The 21630-nt window shown below is 38.6% G+C and overlaps 1 protein-coding gene across 7 annotated transcripts in view; it reads right to left on the bottom strand.

Annotated features, from left to right (window-relative positions):
- CPSF3 (cleavage and polyadenylation specific factor 3) overlaps nt 1–21549 on the bottom strand; it is a 31856-nt gene extending 10307 nt beyond the window's left edge. Inside the window, exons 1-12 of one of the 7 annotated variants that reach the window (XM_010964034.3) lie at nt 21355–21549; nt 16916–16979; nt 15101–15198; nt 14358–14486; nt 12876–13053; nt 11540–11629; nt 10147–10297; nt 7396–7571; nt 6234–6392; nt 5135–5281; nt 2742–2894; nt 242–350 (exon numbers count right to left, since the gene is read on the bottom strand). In XM_010964034.3, the coding sequence (XP_010962336.1) occupies nt 242–350; nt 2742–2894; nt 5135–5281; nt 6234–6392; nt 7396–7571; nt 10147–10297; nt 11540–11629; nt 12876–13053; nt 14358–14486; nt 15101–15198; nt 16916–16979; nt 21355–21404 (1504 nt within the window). In that variant the 5' untranslated portion in view covers nt 21405–21549. The other 6 variants (XM_045523411.2, XM_010964037.3, XM_010964035.3 and 3 more) reach the window with 6 other exon arrangements.
- Nucleotides 21550–21630: the final 81 nt, after the last annotated feature.

The raw sequence follows: 21630 nt of genomic DNA, 5'->3' as shown, positions 1-21630 counted from the left end.
TTATTATTATTTTTTAATATATTTTTATTGAAGTATATAGTTAGTTTACAATGTTGTGTCAATTTCTGGCGTGCAGCACAATGCTTCAGTCCTATAGGAACAAACATATAATCGTTTTCATATTCTATTTGTACTTTATTATTTGGTTATTGCTTAAAATTTGGCTACTAGGTAGAAGTTTTTGTAGATTTTCTTTCAATGCTAAAATCAAATTACATTTGACATTTAAGAGTATACTTACTAGAGAGGTCACAAGGAGAAAGTATGTGATAATTAAAGTTTCTTTTGACAAGTATTCCTGAGACCCGCTGGCCTTGTTCTGGTTTTTTGTCTGCTAAAAAGCCCATGACCTATTAAAACAAAACAAAACAAAATAAACACAAAAAACAATCTGGAGAGAACAGAATCTTGTAAAATGCAATCAATTATTCTGGGACTCAATCATAATGATGACCACTACAGAGGCGAACTATGAAAAAACAACACACGAATTTAAACAAGAAAAATACAGTGTTATATCTCTCTACGACCAGGGCAGTAACAAGGCAATCGGGAGACCAAAGAAAAGAGCCGCGGGGGCAGATCTGGTGAGAATGGCCAGATTCAGTTCAGCTCCAAACGGTTCAGCGATCAAATAAACCTACCGGGTTCGGGGGCTTAAAAAAGCTCTCGGCAGCAACAGCACAGTGGGAAGGACAGAAAAGGGTAGGGCCAGATACGCGTGGTCCCTCAGGCTGGCTGTCAACCCCGTACACAGAGGGAGCCCCGTTATACAAAGATGCGAGGCCACACCAGACCCAACACTAAAGGCAGCAGCATCTCTGAATACAAAGCTCAGCAAAGACAGGCATGGATGAGCTCCTACTGAGAGGGAACATTTTTTAAGAGAAGAGTACTGACAAAAATTACCACCACCACCAAAAACCCTTAGAAACGTGAAATCCAGCATTCTTTAATATAACTTTTCTCACCTACAAATCAATGAACTCAAAGGGGACAAAGACCCTGTACTTCACACTTGTTTACTTCTCGTGGTGAGGGCAGACGGCAGCGAGGCAGTGGCAACACGTGTTCTCAGAACTGCAACGGGAGCCGGCGCTCTCACATGGCTTCTTGGGTTATTTTCTCCTTACATTTTGGTGACTAAATGGAAAGGAGTTTTGCTGCCAGGGGGCTGATTTCAGGACAGTGATGTCCCAGGAGCTGATGAGGTGGGTATGCTTGTCTGCCTAGAGAACTGTCTGAGCGCTTCTTCTGACTTCACCCTCTGCTGCCAGCTTCCCTTTCTCTATTCAAGTGTGTGCGAGTTCCCAGCATGCTGAGTTATTACCACACACACAACTGGTCGGTCTGACAATTCTAGAAAGCAAAGTGCACAGGGTTTTTCGATAATTCTCTGGGGGTCTGATTTTCTTTACCTACCTTTTTACTTTGCCTCTGTTTTACATGGCGGAGGATGGCTGTCATCAATCTGACTTCTCCCAAAGTAAGGTTATTGCACTTGAGGGAAAAAGCAACTACAGCTAATGATGCTAAGTAACTAAAATAACAGAACACTCCAATGCCAAACTATTTGGGGAAACAGATGCTGACACTAGCTTCTCTATGCAAATATAAAGTTAAATATAAAATGACACATATACCTAAAGTGTGTTCTCAGTTCTAGAGCCAAAACATTTTATTTTTAATGCTGCATACAATATTTCTTGAGGACTTATAACGCACAATGGCCTAATAAAAACTCTGGAAAGTCCTGCTATAAACATCTTAATTTTGTTTAGCTCAGCTTCTCCTAAACTGTGTGACTGTAAAACTTCCTTTTTCTCCCCACACTGCAGCCAGCGGAGTTTGTGAAATACAGTTCTAGATTCCTAACTGAATGTATTTTAATACAGGTATAAGAGCCCTTCTATTAAACTGGTCCCTGGAAAGTTCTGCAAGCAGTAAGGTTCAGGAGTAAATACAACCATTTGCTTTTCTTTGACAACAAAAGCCTCATATCCTAACTTTTGCAAATTTGTTTTTTTCCTCAAATTCAACTGCAAGAAATGATATCCATCAATTAGCCTTCTCATATCTGGCTCATTATGTCTTAAAAGAATCAGTAAAGTTGCTCATTGACATGTTTGATATTTAAAACTTCAGATAGATAATTAAAAAGCTTCCTTTAGAGGGATCTTAAGAATTTTGACTTTTGATTAATAGGAGGTAAAAGTGCAGACTGCTTATAGCACCCCTCTAATATCCCGTCAGTTTTTTCCCTTAATTATTTATTTTTTAAATTTGGAAAATATACTTCACCATCAAAAATGATTGATTCTTAAACAAATGTTTATAAATTCCACAATATCCACAGACATTATGTTTAGAGACAGGAAACTACCTTTAGATTCTTAGGGAGAATGCCAAGAGGTGGGCAGTAAAAAACAGCAACGGACATTTGTTTATTCTCTGACATGGGAATGAAAAGTAAGTAGGAATGTAGATTAAAAACTATCAAACTCAATATTAAGGTCTAATTTATTTGAAAATTTTCCACGTGAAGAAACAAATTAGTGGACCCAGAGGAAGCCTAAAAGCATAAGGCTGAAGTGCTTGTAGTGTACTGAGTAGACGGAACTCATCAGTAAGTACATGATCTTGATCTGATTAAGAGGTGGGTTTTCTTAGCAAGCATCCATTTCCCTGAAGAGATAAGGAACCACTAGGAATGGACAGCAGTAGGAACCATAACCTCTTACCTTGGCTAGTTTCTCTCCCCTGAAGTTCAAGGTCACTGCTTCTGTATTCCGAGGATTATGAACCTCTATGTGAACTTCATCATTATCTTCATATTCTCGAATCAGGGCTGCTTTCAATCTGGCCATTTCGTTCTGTTCTCCATGGACTAAAATCTGCCAAGGGTACGTTTTAAAAGAGCACAGGGAAACATTCTTAGTTCAGATTAATAATGGTCCTTATCTGAATTAGTTAATTATATGAAATGGAGATATACTTGAAATTATTAAACTTTACTACTTTTAAGGACCACGAGTCAATCAAACTTGTATAGACATTTCCAATCTGTTTGGCTTTAAAAGGTCCTTAAGTGGAATTATTTCAAGAGACAATAAAGAAATTTCTTTTCTAGTCCAGTTTTTGCCACTAACAAGATACACAACTTTGTGGAAGCCAGACTTTTTCTAGGCTTCTATGTGCACATGGGAAAGGGCGGGACCAGGCGACTTCTGGAGCCTCTAGTAGCTTTAAATGCATGTGGTTCTTATACGAGACTATTGCTACTCCTACTGCCTCAGAAAACACCCAGAGTTTTCTTTAGATTTCTTAATATAAGACTATCAAAATAAGCTTTTGGTGGGGAAAGAAAGACTTCTTCTGTTTCTTAAAGTAATACCAGATAAAATATTTCAGAACCAAATGAAACTATGTTTTAGAGAGGTATTTACAATTACTGCATTAGCTACATACACATACACACACACACACATATACACATATATAACATCAGTCTTTCTAATTCACTTTCATAACATGTATTTTACAAGAGAGATAGATCATTCTTCACCTACACTGTAGATGACTTCTTGCCTGGGCTAACAGAAGCCTGCCCAGCATCACGACCAGGCAAAGACTTGGTTACTGGAGGAAGGTAAGCATCAAACTGAATCCAGGAATTTAAACTGACAGTAGTGATAGAGTCTGGAGAGCAATAAAATGGGGCTGAGGATGAGGTGCTGATTCCAGAGGGAAAGAGCGATACAGCTCTTACTCCACGGCTTTCAAATCTGGGAGAATATCTGTAAACCACACACACCAGAAGGCGCCCGTGAACTGCTACACTGTGACCAGACCTGACATGCTATACAGCTAAGTAGGTGAGGGGTTTTCTCCACCAAGGAATCTGCTCATTAGGAGCCAATGATAACTACCTGTAAGGACTACCATGTAGAAAGAACTAAAAAACTAACCAAAGAGTACACAAAATGCTCAACATCGCTGATCATCAGGGAGATGAAAATCAAAACTACAGTGAGATCCCATGTTGCCCTTATTAGCATGGTGATAAAAAGGAAACTAACCAGTTGACAAGAATGTGGAGAACTGGAACCCTTGTGCATTGCTGGTAGGAATATGAAACGGCAGAGAATGCCATGGAAAACATTTGGTGATTCCTCTAGTTACACACAGAATTAGCCTATGATCCAGCAATTCCACTCCTAGGTATTTACTAGGTGTTTACCAAGAACTGAAAACAGGGACTCAAACAGATGCTTACGTGCCAAAATTCATGGCAGCATTATCATATATTATAGCCAAAAGGTGGAAACAATCCAAGTGTCCATCAACAGATGAATAAACAAAATGTGGTCTATACACACAATGGAATATTATCCAGCCATAAAAAGGGATGAAGTTCTGATACTGCTACATCCAGAAAGAGCACTTCTTTACTTCATATGTTTTCTATAGACTCATGTTCCATACGTGCTCCTCTAACTAAAGATACATTTTTTTAAGCTAACTCTCTCCAGTCCCACCAAAATATAACTCTTACCTTAATAATAACATAAAGCTTAAAAATATAAACAAACCAGATCAGTAAGGAGCGATGTAATGCTCCTTTTAACTTTGCACTTTTAACTTTCACTACTATGTGACTTGCCTTCCTCCTCTCTCCACATTATGCAGCATTTTCTACATGCCAGGCACCGAATTACATGCATTTAGATACATGTTCTCTCATCTGATCCTTACAATAACCTTATGGGTATTATTATCCCTGTTTACAAATGAGGTAAGGAGAGGTTAAGTAACTTGCCCAGGGTTACACAGCAAGTAAGGGGTGGAGTTGAGATTCAAAACAGTCATATTGTAAAGCCAGTGCTCTTAAATTATTGAAGAGGCAGCAAAGAAGGCTGGAGTTGGCAGATCTGAGTAAGAGAGTCCATGTAAAATGGAGAAAATTCAAGTGCACAGCTTGCCTGACTCAAAGGGGAGCATAAAGGTTAGGTCCAAGCGCAGGTGAAGGTACTGCTGCTACCGTAAGGGAAGGCGGTGTCTGACCTGAGAACCCGCTGCTGCAAGACACCCTTTTCTCCTTTTTTAATGCTGAAAAGCAAATTCATAAACTCACCACGTGAGGTGGTTTCAGAGCACGAATAAATTCACTGGTTTGCTGGTAATCCGTGTGAGCAGAGAATGAAATGTAATCAACAGACATTTTCAGTGGTAGCTTCTGTCCAGACATGGTAGTGATTTCTTCAGGTTCAGACATGATATGCTGTTAAAAACAAAACAAAACCAATAAACTATCCAATCAGAAAAGGAAAGGTACATTTTCTACTTTTTTATGCAGCCATTAACTCTTACGCTAATTTAGGAACTTGAGCACAAAAATCATTCTAATGCTAGTGATTTAGTACATATCAAATAGTTATTTTCTTGATCAAGCAAACATTTAATCAGGAAGGTAAGCCAATTAACACAAAAAAATCAATGTATTTGGAGTCCTGTAAGTGAAAGTTATAACTCTTATGATGGGAAAGGTATACTTTTATTTCCAACTATCTGTTCTAAAAAGTCACTTTCCAGATAGGAGGATTTGTATAAAGGACAGATGTATTTCTATTCTGGAAACCTATTTTACATACATAGCAAATATTGTCTAAATGACTTACAGAATAAGATAAAAGTAGTAAAAGTGATCAAGGCATGGAATCATAATGTATTTAAAAAATTGAAGTTATTGGTAAGAAATAAGAGAATGTGATGCATGAATGTTGAGAAATTCTCTCTAAAGTTTTGCACATCCGTGTCTACATCCCTCAGAGTTAATGTCAATCATTTTGTATCAACAGGAAGATGGGCAATCAACCCAAACACATTCCGCAGCTTTTCAGAACACGCATTAGTAAACTTCTTCTTTATTAGATGAGGGTTATCCATGTGTCTGTCTCAAACAGATACCCTTCCATTTTTTCCTTTACTGCCACCAGATGAGTGCTTCTCAAACTTTCACATCCCTGCCAATCAGCTGGGGATCTCAGTGTCTGCATTAACTTCTCAGCTTTAAGAACATCTCTAACTGCCTATTTCCATCCTCATTTTTAAAAATCAAAACTTGTATTATTTAAAAAACTACAAACTTAAAGAACACGGAAAACCCAGGGAGGCTACCGCTGCCCCTGCAGTCTTGACTAGGAATAACACAGTGGTCTAAGGCTCTGACTGACCTTGGCGAGTGTGCCTTCCACACAGTACCCGGCTATAATGACGCCGTTCCTCTTATCAGTACACCAGCTTTCAAAGAGCTCCCTGGATAAGCCACTTTGCATCATGCCTGGGGAGGCCATTACAACGCTGGGGCCAATGTCGTCAAAATGATCCATGCTCTGGGAGGAAAAATGGAATGGTAAAAGCATGTTAAATTCCAGGGTTTGACAAAGCATTGGTAAAGAATACCAAAAAGTGAGGAAAAAGATGAACACATGGGAAGGGACTTGACAAGACTAGCAAACATTTTAAGTCCAATTTCCAAGGTCCCTAAACAGGTTAGGCTGGGAGTGAAAGGAAGACAAAATGAAAAAAAGCAGTTAGTTCACAATGACCTTCCAAACCTTCTACAGTGGATGAAGGGTCATTAAGACCATTTTCAGTGCCTAGCAGGCAGGCAGAAAGTAAAAGAAAGATTCAAATGGGTTTCTATCCACCCAAGGTAGAATTCTGAAAGAATTTCCCCAAAGACTCACAATGACTTTGCATACTTCATTACATTTTGAGTTGGCCTGGAAATCTAATCAAAAAGTTCAACATTGTTTCTAGGGAAAACTCGGCTCTAACTCCTAACCAATTAACTTAAAAAATAATAATTTACTGACAGAGCCTATTTACAACTGGAAGATCACTTATAACTTGAATTTTGGGGTATTACTTTATTAAGATTAGAGCATTAGTTTAAATGAAATTATTTGTTTAAATTAAAGAAAATCAGATTTTATTGAATGCTCTAGGAAAGTAAACATGAAAATTTGCATATTAGAATCTGCAGTGCTAATCAAAAAGATGATTAGGTTTGAGTAAGAACAGAAAAAATATGTAACACAAGATATTTTTCTCCTCAGGGCTTTTCATTTCTATAGCAGAGAAATCCAAGTTATTTCACAATGGTACATATTGAGAACATGTGGAGAGCTAGAACAAGTGGCAAATTTGTTTAAGCCAAAAAGAATGCTAGTTGCTAAACCTTTGATTTCTCTCAGAAAAGTGATGCTTGCCCCAGAAAAGGTAAGACTTCAGCAGGAAGGATTCAGCCACAGGTCAAGGACAGGTGTCCCCTCCTGCTGCTCACTCACTTGTGCTTTATCTGCCCTTCTTCCGTCTCCCAAGAGCACTCACCTTAAGGTTACTAATGTGTTTGAAAACAAAGGGGTTGTTGATGTTGATCTGTTTGCGGATTTTGTCATTCATGGCGTTCACGTATGTCTGGTACACCGCCATGCACTTCTTGGCCAAAGACGATGCGTAGTATATTGGGATATCATGGAGTTCTGGGTGGTTCTGCCAGTACTCATCTAGAGAGATTTTACAAGATTAACAAATATCACTTTGTTGTGTGGGGCAAAGAGTTCAAATAATAAATGATACATATAATTAATTTTCTAAAACTCAGATAAGAAATAAATTAAAGCACAGAACTATATTTTAAAGACATAAACTTATAAAACCAAAACTTATTTCTAAGCATTAATGCAGGACCTAAAAAGAATGTTGTGACCATAGTCCCAAATATGGATGCTTTTAAAAATGATTCAGTAGAAGTTTACACTGATTAATAGAACGTGATTTATTATCCCAGAGAGACACTAAATTCTGTGATGGTTTTAAATAAAAATGTTTTATTTATACTTCAAATAGACATTGAAATAGACAGGATTGCCAAAGAAGTTAAAATTGATTTTGAACACAAAAAGGTCACATTACTCTGTGACCATATTTTTAGAAAACTGCTAAACAGTTTCTGATAATTAATGAAAACAGTGAGCAACATACCTTCAAAAGAAGGCTTGTTTTTATTGAAAATCCTCATTAAATACCCAAATATTATGAGGGTAGTACAGCCAAAAGACATCACTTATTCTACTTGGTGCTCTTGTATTTAGGAAATGTATTAAATATCTAATATACAATTTACATTTATTATTTCTAATTTCAAACAAATTTATGACAATTGATTTCCATCTTATAGATTAGGAAACTGAGGCTTTTTTAAAAAAGGTTGAAAAGTGTGGGAATGTTGTTTTTCTACTTGATTTATAAGTGAAAACTCCATATAAGGACAGGGACTTTTCCTGTCATACATTACAAATATATTTCCTACTTTGCCCTCTGTTAGTTGTTTGTGTTCTTTTAGATACAATTAAAATTCTTAATGGTGTCAAAGTTTTCATATACACCCTTACGATTTTTCAAATATCCTGCAAAGTACACTACATCCCAAGATCACATCACAGTCTCCTATTTTTTGCGTTGTTTTTATGAAAAAATTTAAATGTTAAAAAAGTTGAATAACTTGCCCAAGGTCATATGGTTAGATCACAGGTGAGATCTGAAACCAGGGGTTCGAATGGCTCTTCTCTATTACACTACATTACAGGGAGAATTTAAGGGAAAAGGAGCAACCAAGTGCATAGAGCAGTCCTGGTTCATAAAGGGTTGTCAGATTCAAAAAAGCAAATGCCCAGTTAAACCTGAACTTCAGGCAAATAAAAGATGTTTAATATAAGAATATACAGTAAATATTTCATATACTTAGGCTAAATATTATTACTTATCTGAAATTAAAATTTAACTGGTGTCTTGTATTTTTATTTGCTAACTCTGGCAACCCAACTGGATGGTGAGGACATAGTTTCGGCCTCTCAGTTCCTTCTGCTCCTCAGATTACTGTTACGGAGACTTTTCATTTTAAGACGTCTAAGGACAAACTTGACTTGCAGTTAGAAAGAAGAACCAAGTCAAAACCAAGAGAAAACTAGACTGGTTTAGGATTTAGAAAATTTAGCTTCTACCAAGTCCTGTCTCTCTCTCAGAGATTTGCTTTTTTTTTTTTTAATTATTATTATTTTTAATTTTCGTTTTTATTTTCAGAGGTTTGCTTTTGATCTGAGGTCATTTATTCGGCTTCCCCTAGTTCCCTTTCCAGTGTAACAGGGATGCTATTTACCCCTAGCATCATTCAGGCAGAACTGAGAAGTAAAAGCTTGAGATCATTTCTAGTTCTTCACATTGACTCTATGTCCGTACAAACACTTATCAGTTATTCTTTAAGAAGGGTGCGTTCCCCCCAAAAGAATCACAGAATGTTAAAAAGGATCATTAAATATATGCACAAGTGATGCCTACTGTTCCTCTTATTACAAAAAGTTATACACGCTCACTGACATACTTGGAAAATCGAAAAAAGCAGAAAATGAAAAAGAAATCATCCAATTTCTCACTATCCAGATTTAATATCTGATATCTTTGAATATCTTTCTGGCCATTTGCATATTTTTTTACCTAACTATGTTCAGAGTCCATACTGTTTTGAACTCTACTTTTTAGTCCACTTAATATATTATGTAAAAATATATAATAACTAGTATGAAAAATGATTTTTTTCCTATGATGTGGTATTTACTGACACAATTCTTTAAAATTACTAGAATTATGAACACCCTTACTAACAAAATTTTCTGTGTATTTCATTCCCAGAAATGGAACTGCTAGGTCAAAGGGCAGCATATTTTTAAACTTCTAATGCTGATGGCAACTAGAAAGGGGACACCATTTCTATTTTCAGTAGCATTGCATGAAAGACCCTGTTGCTCTGGGCTCTTACTGGCACCAAATCCCTATTCTTAAACATAGAAACTAAAAAAAAAAAAACCAAAAAAGTATGACTGAAACATGATGCTGTACACCAGAAACTGACACAACACTGTAAACTGACTATACATCAACTTAAAAAAAAAAAAAAAAAAAAAAAAAAAAGCAGAAACTGAAGCCCAGAAGGGTAGAACAACCTATCCAAGGTCATGCAATTATCCTGATATAACAGCACTCCACGATTTTGAGAATCTCCCAGGTGAGAAGGAAAAGGCATACCTAGAATCAAGAGAAGCTCCTGAGCCCTTCCAAGAGCAAAGACAGGAATGAGACCTCTGCCCCCTCTGTTTACAATATCATGAACAGTGTTACAGAATCTGGCCTCTCGCTCTTCCCGCTTCTCGTGGATGTGGGTCCCATAGGTAGACTCCTACATAACATGTTAGAAGTGTGAGACAGGGCTGGTCATTCCCAAAGTATACAAAAGCCAAACAGCAAGCAAAGTGCTTATTTCTCTATTAACATGCCATTTTCATGAACATATGTTGTTATAATACGAATTGGAAAGAAGGGCAAATAATAATGTTAGAATTCAGATCTGGCTAAATTAATAAACATTTTTTAGAAAATGGAATCAGAACATAGTCCAAAAATGTATCTTCTCTACTCAAGATAATTTTGCTATGCTTTTTTTTCTAAACCATTTTGATTTCCATGGGTGGGAAAAAGGCTATTTCTCCCACCTCTGATAAGTCAAGGTTATAAATCAGAAACAGATATTGTTTCTTCTAGTTCTGTTTAAGAATATCCCCTCAGCCTTACTATGTGTGGCCCGCTGACCAGCAGCAATGCCATCCCCAGGAGTTTATTAGAAGCACTGAATCTCAGGCCCCAGCCCAGCCATCATCAGAACCTTTATTTTTATAGTATCAGCAGATGACTCATAAGCACATTACAGTTTGAGAAGTACTGCTCTAAATTACCAGATATAATGAAAATAACTTTTTTTCTGAGGGTTAAAAAAGCAACTTCCTTTAAATTAAAGTCAGTTTCCATGCTGGATATACCATGAGCGGAGCCAAACTGAATTCACTTGCGACATTCAGTACAGCAATGAGCACCAGCCCCTTGCGCTTGGGCAGCTGGGGGATGCCGTGGGTGCTGAGGGAGAAACAGACAGCTTTTCCAGCTTTAACTAAACACCCATGATATTCTTATATATACCACAGGCCCAATGCACATTAATTAATTTGCTCCTTACCAAGCCCCGCAAAGCTGCTGTACAGGTAATATATTTTTTTTTATTCTTCTGGGACCTGCAACCCAGTAGGCAGACAGGACATACACATAAAGTTAGCAGGTGCTACAGGTCAAAAGACAGTCACAAGGAATGGCAAAGGCAGTGGGGCCACAGCATTCCTACACGATGGTTAAGATGTTCTATGAACTGGGGAAATCAACCTAAACAAAAATACTTAGGAGATTGTATGTCATCTTTGATAGTAAACCAGAGTTAACACATTTTAATAAAAAGTTAATTTTTATTCTAAAAAGCCAAATACATTGTGATATCCAATCACATATTATGGAAATGAGATCACCCTATTTTTTTCCCATTAGAAAAAAATCCTGCTTACCTTACACAAATTACAATACAAGCACTAATACTTACAATGATAAGAATATCAGGTTTAATATTAGGAATTTCAGCAGCCATTAAGTGTCTATCTTCTTGTCTTGAGAAATCACCAGTGTACAAAAGCTATAAAAAAGATAAAGCTGGAAAGTTAGGATTGTGGAAGGCTTCATTTGACTATTGAATATATTTAGCTCATAAATTCTCTAAAAAAAATTTTTTTTCTTAGCTCATAAATTCTTGAAAGTGAGGTTTAACAGAAAAAGTGGCCTACAACTGAAGACATTTAGATGCAGTATTTGTGTCTAATTCAAAATGTGTAACTTAGTTCTGTCATAAACCATCCAGTGTTTCAATTATTCAATTTAACTAATGGAAATAATATAGTCCCAGAATCATCCCACAAAGATAACCTCTATATTAATAAACTTGAGAAGTATTTTCAAGATCTTAGAGAAAAAAGGCAGGAGAATGAGGAAAGAAATCTACTGACGTGTACGGGAAACCCACCTAGACAGAAGATAAAACTGCATCTTCCATCAAATTTCATCAAATTTGAAATGGGAAGTTAGAGCTGCATTTTTGCTATTTTCTGCTTATTTTTAGTGCCTCCAAGCAAACAGCAATAAATGGTTTCACAGTACACATGTCAATGTGTAAAAATTTCAAATAATGAGCAGCTACAAAAACTAAGAACAATATTACACGAGAACACTGGTTCCCAACTCTGGCTGCACATAAGAATCACCTAGAAAACAAAAAAAAAAAGGCCAAGGCCACACCCTCAGATCCAATGGTATTTTTAAAAAGCTCCTTGAGTGATTTAAGGTGCAGCCAGAGTTGAGAACTGGCACACCGGAGTCAGTCTTGAAAACTATCAGTCCACCTGTTTTCTCAAGTTTATTGAGACTCCCGTTTGTCTTTTTCGTCAAGGATGGCTGCAAAGATCCTTTCTGATTAAGCTCTTTCACTCACGCAGTCCACCCTCTCGAGGGGCTTATATGTGAATCCCAGAACACCAAGAGGACATGGACGCCAAATCACGTTTCAGCGTTAAATGGATGCAGCCCCAAGGAAGGCTCTTCCCTAAAGAGCTTTCAGTTTTCTAAAGCACACTGAAAAGGAATTAATCCTACAGGAGTGTGAGGAAACTTTTCTGAGATGCTTACTGAACTCTTTTCTCAATCATGGTAGAAAAAGTATCACCGGCGTATAAACCAGGATATTTACATGGAAAAAAGAATCAACATAATTTTATGTTTCAGTGTCTTGACACTTCGCAAGTCTTAGGGGATATTCTTTAGTCCTGTTTGGTGGTATAAAGCCCTGCACTCATTTCTCGTGGGGAGGACACTCCAGAACTAGAGAGTACCTTTACACCTGCGATCTCAATCATGAACATGGCCGCTCCCAGGACGTGGCCGGCGTGGTAACACCAGAACTTGATTCCTGCAACTTCCTTCACTTCATGAAAGTTGATGGTCTCAATTTTATCCATGCTCTCTTCCAAATCTGTCTCAGTATACAGCATGTCGTCTGCTGATATATTACTAAATTTTTAAAGATGCCAACAACAAAAAAATTAAGGGTAAGATTTTTAACAAGTCTTTGAACTCAAAGAAATTGTCTGTGGATGACATGTCCATGAAGATATTTCTTAGAATTATATTGTATGGCTTATGCTGTTTAGAATCTCTTGGACATTTTGTGTATTTTTTTAACTCTGCTATTATAATTAAAATGTTCAGTGTGTATAATTATACAGCATGATTTTAAGCAAAGTACACACAGTGAGTTAAGGCAAAGTGTTCTTTAGGATAGTATTTCTCAACCTTTTTTTCTGCCCTAACACTCCTGCAAGATAAACTCACTCACATACATTGGACCACGGCAGAGTTTCTCACACTGGGATGTGAAAAGATTTCTCTACAAAGTCTAACATACGTTTTCTCCTAAAAATTATGTTAATATACTTCCAAAAAAGCAAGAGAGAGTAGGGGTTAAGGACACAGACACTGAAGCCAGATTGCTTGGGTTCAAAGCCCAGCTTTGTCTCTTACCCTGATCATTAGGGGCAAATAACCTAACCTCTCTGTGCCTCAGTTTCATAATCTCTGTAAAATGGGGTTCACGACAAGCCTACACCATGAGGTTGATATGAAGACGAAATGGGTTAACATATGTTAAGAACTGAGGACTGTGCCTGGTACATGGTTTAAGTGTTACACACTATCACACAGCGCTAATACATTATTTAAGTGTTAATCAGTATAATTATTACTAAGAATAACTCTTTAATTATTCTGTATTTATATAAGAAAAATAACAAATTGCATCTTAGCTACCCTTGGAATATACATATTAAACAGTTAACTTTTGAAGGCTAACAACTTGTACTGTAAGTATCACAAAAATGCTCCAAATTTTCTGGTACAGGAGATTTTCCTCTTGCAACTGGAAAAAACTATCCCAGGGAACTTTTTCCACTTAAGATAGTCAGTTCGCTCTGATCAAATCAATCAAAATAAGATTTCAGTATACATCACCGTATAATATATTTTGTTTTAAATTTTAACAAAATTAGGAAATTCTATGTACAGAATATTTCTATCGTATCTTATTCACGTAAATTACAAAGATTTAAAGGGATGTTAAAAACTACATAAAGACTTAAGGCCAAGGAGGTGCTGCGTACACAATGGGTGTCTGATGAGTTGTTACTGAATGACTGAATTAATGACTTCCTTGTGGATAAAAAGAAAACATCTCATTTCAAAACACAAAATGGTCTATATTGTAAACCATATGTACTGTGTAGAACCAGATGCATGATAAATCTAACAAAGTAATTTACCTAACTTTGACATAATCTGAAAGAAGCCATCTATAAATAGCTTTTGTGGCATGAGTCATAAATGTTCTTCCCTTGAAACTTGTCTTCTGTAGAAACCAGGGCAAAGCTCCACAGTGATCCAAATGGAAACTTAAAAAGAAACAAAGAGATTCTGTCAGTTACTAAAATACTACCCATCATATACTTGACGTTCACTGTACAGAAAAGCTCTCTGTAACCATCACACACCAATACTCTCAGAACCTACCAGGGGCAGGTACGTGCAGCGGGAGGGAGTGATGCATCCAGCTCAAGTGTAAGGAAAAGACATTAAAAGCATTTAAACATCAAGATATAGCCAAACCTATTTCTGGCAGCCAAAGTTATAACAAGCGCTTTGGTGGTATCAAGTTGAAACATGTCACTGTTTATATATGAAGTTCCCACAGAGTAACGTGACAACTCAGTGGCCTCAAGGGGATATTCTGTCAAAGAGCTTTCTTGGTCTCCCAGTTTTACAATGATCCAAGGCATACATTACCTCCTCACTTACTCTAGAGATGGGAAGGTGAATCTTTCTAGTAAACTTCTCTCACCTGCGATGACAGTATGGCGTGTTGTCATAAGACATAAGATGTCTGCAATATAATTTCTGGTAGGAAGTACTCTTAAAACACCAGAATCTTAAAATCTGGTAAAGAGCGATCTTTATAGCAAAAGTCATTGAAAAACAGTGTCCTTAATAAAGAAAAAAAAAGCCTTACTGACTAATTAGTAGGAGATCAATCTCAGCTGGGTCAATTAAATCAATATAAGGAAGAGCATCCATTCCTTCTAGGCCAGGGTGGATCCCACAGTCCAGCTGAAAGAAATGGGGAACAAGATCACAGTCACCTCCACACTTCATTAAAGTTCATTCAACAAATAAACAATAATTATAACTAATCCATTGCACTACACCAGATGGACTCCATACACTAGCATTTGGAATGCAATTCTTTCTGTATATATATATTTTTTATTGAAGTATAGTCAGTTTACAACATTGTGTCAGTTTCTGGTGTACAGCACATGCTTCTGTCATGCAAGTACATATATATATTCGTTTTCATAGTCTTTTTCACCATAAGTTACTACAAGATATTGAATATAGTTCCCTGTGCTACACAGTATGAACTTGTTATTTATTGGCATGCAATTCTTATTAAATGGGCAAATACACCATTAACGATTCTAACTTCCCAAATGAACCTAAAATATAATGCCCATTTAGAGTCACAGAACACAAATGCAAGACATCTTCTTTCCAGCTACTTCTTGTAGGCACTCTTAACAATGAATGAGCTCTTTTTCAAGAAATTTAGTATCAGAAGATGGCCACCATTTTTACAGTTTATAGATTTACTACCACCAGATCTGACTGTTGGGAGAAGACAACGATTAGAAATAGGAAACTTCCCTGATCAGGGCACTTTAAGTATTTTAAGGCAAATTCTTAAGAGGCAGTCATTAGAGTTAAATCTTCATTTTTGGGGTGTCTTTGTCATATTAATACAATAAATGACTAAAAAGACAATCATGTCTGCTATATGCCTTTTTTTTTAATTGAAGTATAGTCAGTTTACAGTGTTGTGTCAATTTCTGGTATACAGCAATGTCCCAGTCATACAGATACATACATACATTAGTTTTCATATTCTTTTTCATTATAGGTTACTACAAGATATTGAACATAGTTCCCTGTGCCGTACAGTATAAACTTGTTGTTTATCTATTTTATGTATCGTGGTTAGTATCTGCAAATCTCAAACTCCCAATTTATCCCTTCGTACCCCCTTCCCCTACTGGTAACCATTTGTCTTCTATGTCTGTGAGTCTGTCTCTATTTTGTAAATAACCTCATTTGTCTTTTTTTTAGATTCCACATGTAAGTGATACTATATGGTATTTTTCTTTCTCTTTCTGGCTTACTTCACTTGAATGACAATCTCCAGGCTGCAAACTTCACCTGTTCTTTTAAGAGTGGGAGAAGCAGAGTGGAACCACAAGAACACGATAAGCCGTGAATCACCTTTCTAACGAGGACCACAGAGACGACCCCTCCCTCTAACTCTCAGGGAAGGAAATGGGCTTATCGGAGAGACTGACTTGCCCAAGGCCAGGGGCCCTAGTGCTGACTGAGGTACCTAAGCTGGTACCAGGGCTGCACTGCGTGGGGACAGCTGGAGCTGTGAGTGTGTTCAGGTGGCCAGTTCCTTGGTGTCTTCCACCAAGGGTGGGGCAGTTAGGTTGGCCAGAGCTTCAGGAATAGAAGATGGACTTTGAAGAAGCAATAGTTCAGGAGATCCAGCTGATAATTTTACAACCTTGGAATATATATTCTCAGTTTACTTAATGTTTTGTCAAATTACTAAGTGGAAGGTATATTAGTTTCCCACATTAACATTTTACAGCATAGAATACATCTCCAACTAGGACATTTTTCTGGGAGCTAAACAGATAAGTACTGTACTAGAAAAGACTTAACACCGAGTGCAGACAGAGCCTTACTGTTAACCTGATTACCAAATAATAATTACCATTATTTTTCTTCCTTTGAACTCCAGAATAATACATGATCTTCCTACTTCTTGTCCAGCTCCACTGTAAACATTCAAGGGAAGAAATACAAATGATTAAAAAACAATCAAAATGAAGCCAAATAAATTCAAAGTTTTTTACAACTTAAACTATGTCCCATGTGATGACAGCACTCACTTGAGGCAGATGACGGTCTCACAAAATTACAAAGATAGGGAAGAAAAGTGCCAATGTGGGAAAAGATGAAAAGTGACTTCAGGGATCTTTTAGTTGTTCAAATTGTGAGAGAGGGTGATTTAGAACCAAGAAGCTCAAAGGTTAAATCCAACCTTCTGAATGTTAGGGTTAAACTATGATGTATTTAAAATGTAAACTAGTGGTGATTAAATTATTCAATGACACTTTTAGAATGAGCACTTAAGTGTAAACCCATAAGCACTTCAATATTCTTTCATTTTTTTAAAAGATAATACACACTTACCAAATAGCTTAAGTTTAAGTAGGCTTATCTTATTCATACCTGTGAATCTGTCTCTTTTCCTTCTACATCCTGTTATTTCATTATATTTTATACCAAGGACTTACACAACTTCCCCTTCTTCTTATATTAATAAAACAGACTTATCTTCCAATTACCAGAAGGCTTTAAGTGAAACCTCACCTGTTTTTCAAATCCCTCACCTTCTTCGATGCCTTTCCCCATTTCTAGCTCACAACGCGCACACTCACTCGCTAAGCAGTTACTGTTTGCCAAGCACTGTATTAAGTACCCAGCATATGGAAATGTCCGATACCAGGAACCTGACCTCAAGAACTCGTTGTCTACTAAGAGACAGGCATCAGATGCATCTATCTTCAAAACAAGGTCCTACGTCAGAGGATGCAGATAAAGAAAATCAAACCACTGTGGTGATACCAAGAATTCCTGGCCTTCCATTTTAACTGGCCTCTAGGCTGTGTGTGTGTGTGTGTGTGTGTGTGTGTGTGTGTTGGGGGGTGGTTTCCATTTATTTACTTATTTATTTTAATGGAGGTACTGGGGATTGAACCTAGGACATTCCCTCTTAAGAGTGTCCCTAGTTCTGTTTCTCCTACAGTTAGCGTAGTAACTATCTCAAACTTTCTCTCCTAAATTTTCCAGCCCTCAGTCCTGTTCCACTAGAAGCCTGGGCTTTCTCTGCATGAAAAAATTATGCTGTCCACTTGTCAATTTCCTCCACTTCACTTACCAACCCATCTGCATCTTTCCTTCCACTTCTCCTGTACAGGGACCTTTCTAAGGCTAATCTTCCCACCATGGTTCTACATTCTGCACACTCCCTCCTTCGGAGGAACTGACTCCTGCTACATCACTGGCTTTTCCCTGTCCTCTCTTGGTCATCGGTGTTTTAACAGGCCAGTCATGCCCATCCCCAAATTAAAATCCTTTCATTCAAATTTCCTTTAGTTTCCACTTTATTCCTTTTCTCTGCCCGCTTCTAAAAGCTGTGCACACTCTCTGCCTCTATTTCCTCATCTCCCCTCAACCCACTGCAGTCTGGCTTTTTACCAACTACTCTTCTGAAATCCTCCTTGCAAAGCAGCTCTTTGTTGCTGAGAGCAAACAGCCCTTGTTAGTCCTCGTCTAACTCATTCTCCCAGCAGCACGTCATCCCTCCTTCTCCGACTTCATGCTCTCCTGCTGTCCTGCTGGTTTTCTGCCTTAGTTTCCTTCATTCAGCTGCTTCTGCCCATCCTTCCAATGCTGATATTCTGAGGGTTCTCTCCTTGGCCCTCTTCTCAGTTTTCCTGATCTTCATTTTCACATTTGCTGATTTCCAAATCTGTATTTGTAGCCCAGATTGTTCCCTTGAATTCCAGACCTCTAATAGTCACCTGGAGTTGGTATCTCCACTGGGACACCTCACAGGCACTTTATACTCAAATATGCCAAACAAACTTGCACCTCAAGTCTCTTGCCCTTGCTCTTTCTTCCTAGAGTGCTCTGCCCCCAGATATTTACAAACTGGCTCCTTCGTATCCTTTGGGTCTTAGTTCGAATGTCACCTCATCTGCCCTTCACATCGTTCTATCATAACACAACTACATGAAGTTATTGGATCTACTTATTTATGGCTTGTTTCTCACTATTAAAATGAAAGCTCCTAACAGCAGAGACATTGTCTGTTCCATTCACCACTGTATACCTACAGTGCCTGACATGCAGTAAATCTCAAGAAATATGAATAAAAAGTCCCAAATCATGAACCTTGGAAACATTATGCTAAATGAAAGAAGCCAGTCACAGAAGGTTACATATTGTAACCCATCTATAGGAAACGTGCAAAACAGGATACTCTGTAGAGAGGGAAAGTAGATCAGTGGTTGCCTAGGGCTGGGGAAGCTGGGGGGAAATGGATGTACGGACTTCTTTTTGGAATGACAAAAATGTTCCGGAATTAGATAGTGGTGATAGTTGTAAAACTGTGTATATATTAAAGAACCATTGCTTTGTACACTTTAAATGAGTGCTGATGTGAATTCAATCTCCATAAGGCTATTATTAAACAACGAAACTCTCAAGTTTACCCAGACCTGCCCCATCTCCTATGCTCGTTGAGTGATAACACGATCATTTACCAGGTATCCAACCTAGGAATCGGACTCGCCCTAACACTCCTTTCTGCCATGCCTTCCCTCCCCACAACTGCCCCTTCCAAGATATCTGATCAGTTACAATGCTCTAGATTTCACTTCCTTACACTCTCAAACCTCTTTCCAAACCACTAGTGCTCATTTCACTCATTCTAGGCTCTCATTGCTTATCACTTGGATTATTTCAATTTCATCCTACTGAATTCTCCCCAATTAAACCACCCTTTCATCTGCTACACTGCTGCTAGGAGCATCTTCAATCTTCCCAAAACCTAATTCCCACCACATCCCATCCTTGCTTAAAATCCCTCCTTGGCTCCTTATAACTGGCAATAAAGACCCCAAATCCTTAGTCTGTATACAAGGTCCTTCATAAACTGGACCCCGACAGCCTCTACCATCTCATGTGCTAGTCTTTTGGCTGCAGCCATGAGGATTCTGGCCACAAACCATGACCTCTCATCCTCACACGTGCCACTTTCTCCACCTGGAACATCCTCACCCCCACACTTCAGCTGTCTTTAATTCCTACTCATTCTTTAGGACTCAGCTCATGCGTCATGTTTTCCAGGACGCAGGAGATGGCATTCTCATCTCACTCTGTTGGAATTCCCTATTCCTTGGCCTCAGTGCAATACCTACCTTACTCTTACAGTAATCACCATTGATTGAGCACCTACCATGAGCTTTACTCAACACAGTTAAGTGTTGCTATATTATTTCCACATGAGGAAATGGGTTCAGTGAGGTTGCTGTCCTAGTAATCAAGTATAGATTAGATTTCAAGTCTGACTCCAAAGTAACGGTTTGCTATTATTCCAAACTATCACTCCAGTACTTTGCACCTGGCACTGCAATTCCCTCCAAAAGGGTGAATTCACTTAACTCAGCCCTCTGTCTTATTTGTATCCCCAGTGCCTAGTGTGGTGCTTGACGCTTGCTCAGTGCTTGCTGAATACAGGGAGAGAGGACAGGTGTGAACTAAGCAGTGGTAAACTTGTGTTCTGTCCCCAGTAGGTGCTCACCGAGTCCTTATTAAATGAAGGTGTAAAGGAGATACTTTCTACCTTTTGAAAAACGCACACGTTCGTGTGGTGCTAACTCATATCTAACAATAAACATGTTTGTGGATTCAAACTGCTCGTTTATAGAATAAGCTGCCCACATTTGTATTTCCCTTTCTAAGCAGTGTTCCAGATCTGTAAGGTGGCCATTTCTAATTAAAGGCTAGCCTTCTCACGGACAATCAAGGGCTGAGATTTTCGTCCTTAACACCTCTGCTTTTTCTCCTCTCCGACTTTCCACCTTCCTTATTCTCCTAGAGTTTGAGTTCTGAATGGAACTTACATCAAGTCCCTAGTTTATTTCGTGTTTCACATCTTGAAAAATATCAAGTCCTGGAGGTAAGAAACAGACTTAGTTCTTCCTCGCACTGCTACAGCCTTATCCAGATCCTCATCTCCTCTGCCATCCTCAGCATCACCGGTTCCCTTAGAGACTGCTACTCTTTGGTGCATATGAAAACGCCAAGCGGCTCCTTAAACCATTTCCCCTCGCCCTCCAATTCCAACATATTCTCCTCCCTTGAGACTGAAGAAAAAGCAAAATCCCATTCAACCTAGCAGGCCCCTTCCGATCAACAGTTCTCCAAACCCCTTCAGCCGGAGAGGCCTGGCCCACAACTGCGGACCCAGGGCAGGCTGCCGAGGCGTGCTGGCGTCGGGGCGACTGAGGAAGCCAACCATCCGGTTACCCTCCTCGCCTCACAGCCGTGGCTGCATTCCGTCTCTCGCTGGTCCCTTACAGGGGTCGGATCAGCAGCTGGTCACTCTCCTCCGCAGGAATCGCAGACATCTCAGAAGTCTGAAGGCGAAGCGGGGATGAGGAACAAACAGGTCGCCGGAGTCTCTAAACTGGAAGAGCAGCCACAGGGAACCAAAGAAAGAACCTCAACCACTTAGAGCACAACTTCCGGCACCACGGCGCCCGCGACCCTAGGCTCCTCCCTCCGACTTCCGGGCGGAGAACTGGGCTCGCGAGGCTCCTCCCCACTCTGGGTCCAGGAACCTGGGGCGGGGTC

This window comes from Camelus bactrianus, chromosome 15 (genome assembly GCF_048773025.1).
Source record: "Camelus bactrianus isolate YW-2024 breed Bactrian camel chromosome 15, ASM4877302v1, whole genome shotgun sequence".
NCBI classification, from domain to species: Eukaryota; Metazoa; Chordata; class Mammalia; order Artiodactyla; family Camelidae; genus Camelus; species Camelus bactrianus.
This window is presented reverse-complemented; position numbering and strand designations above follow the sequence as displayed.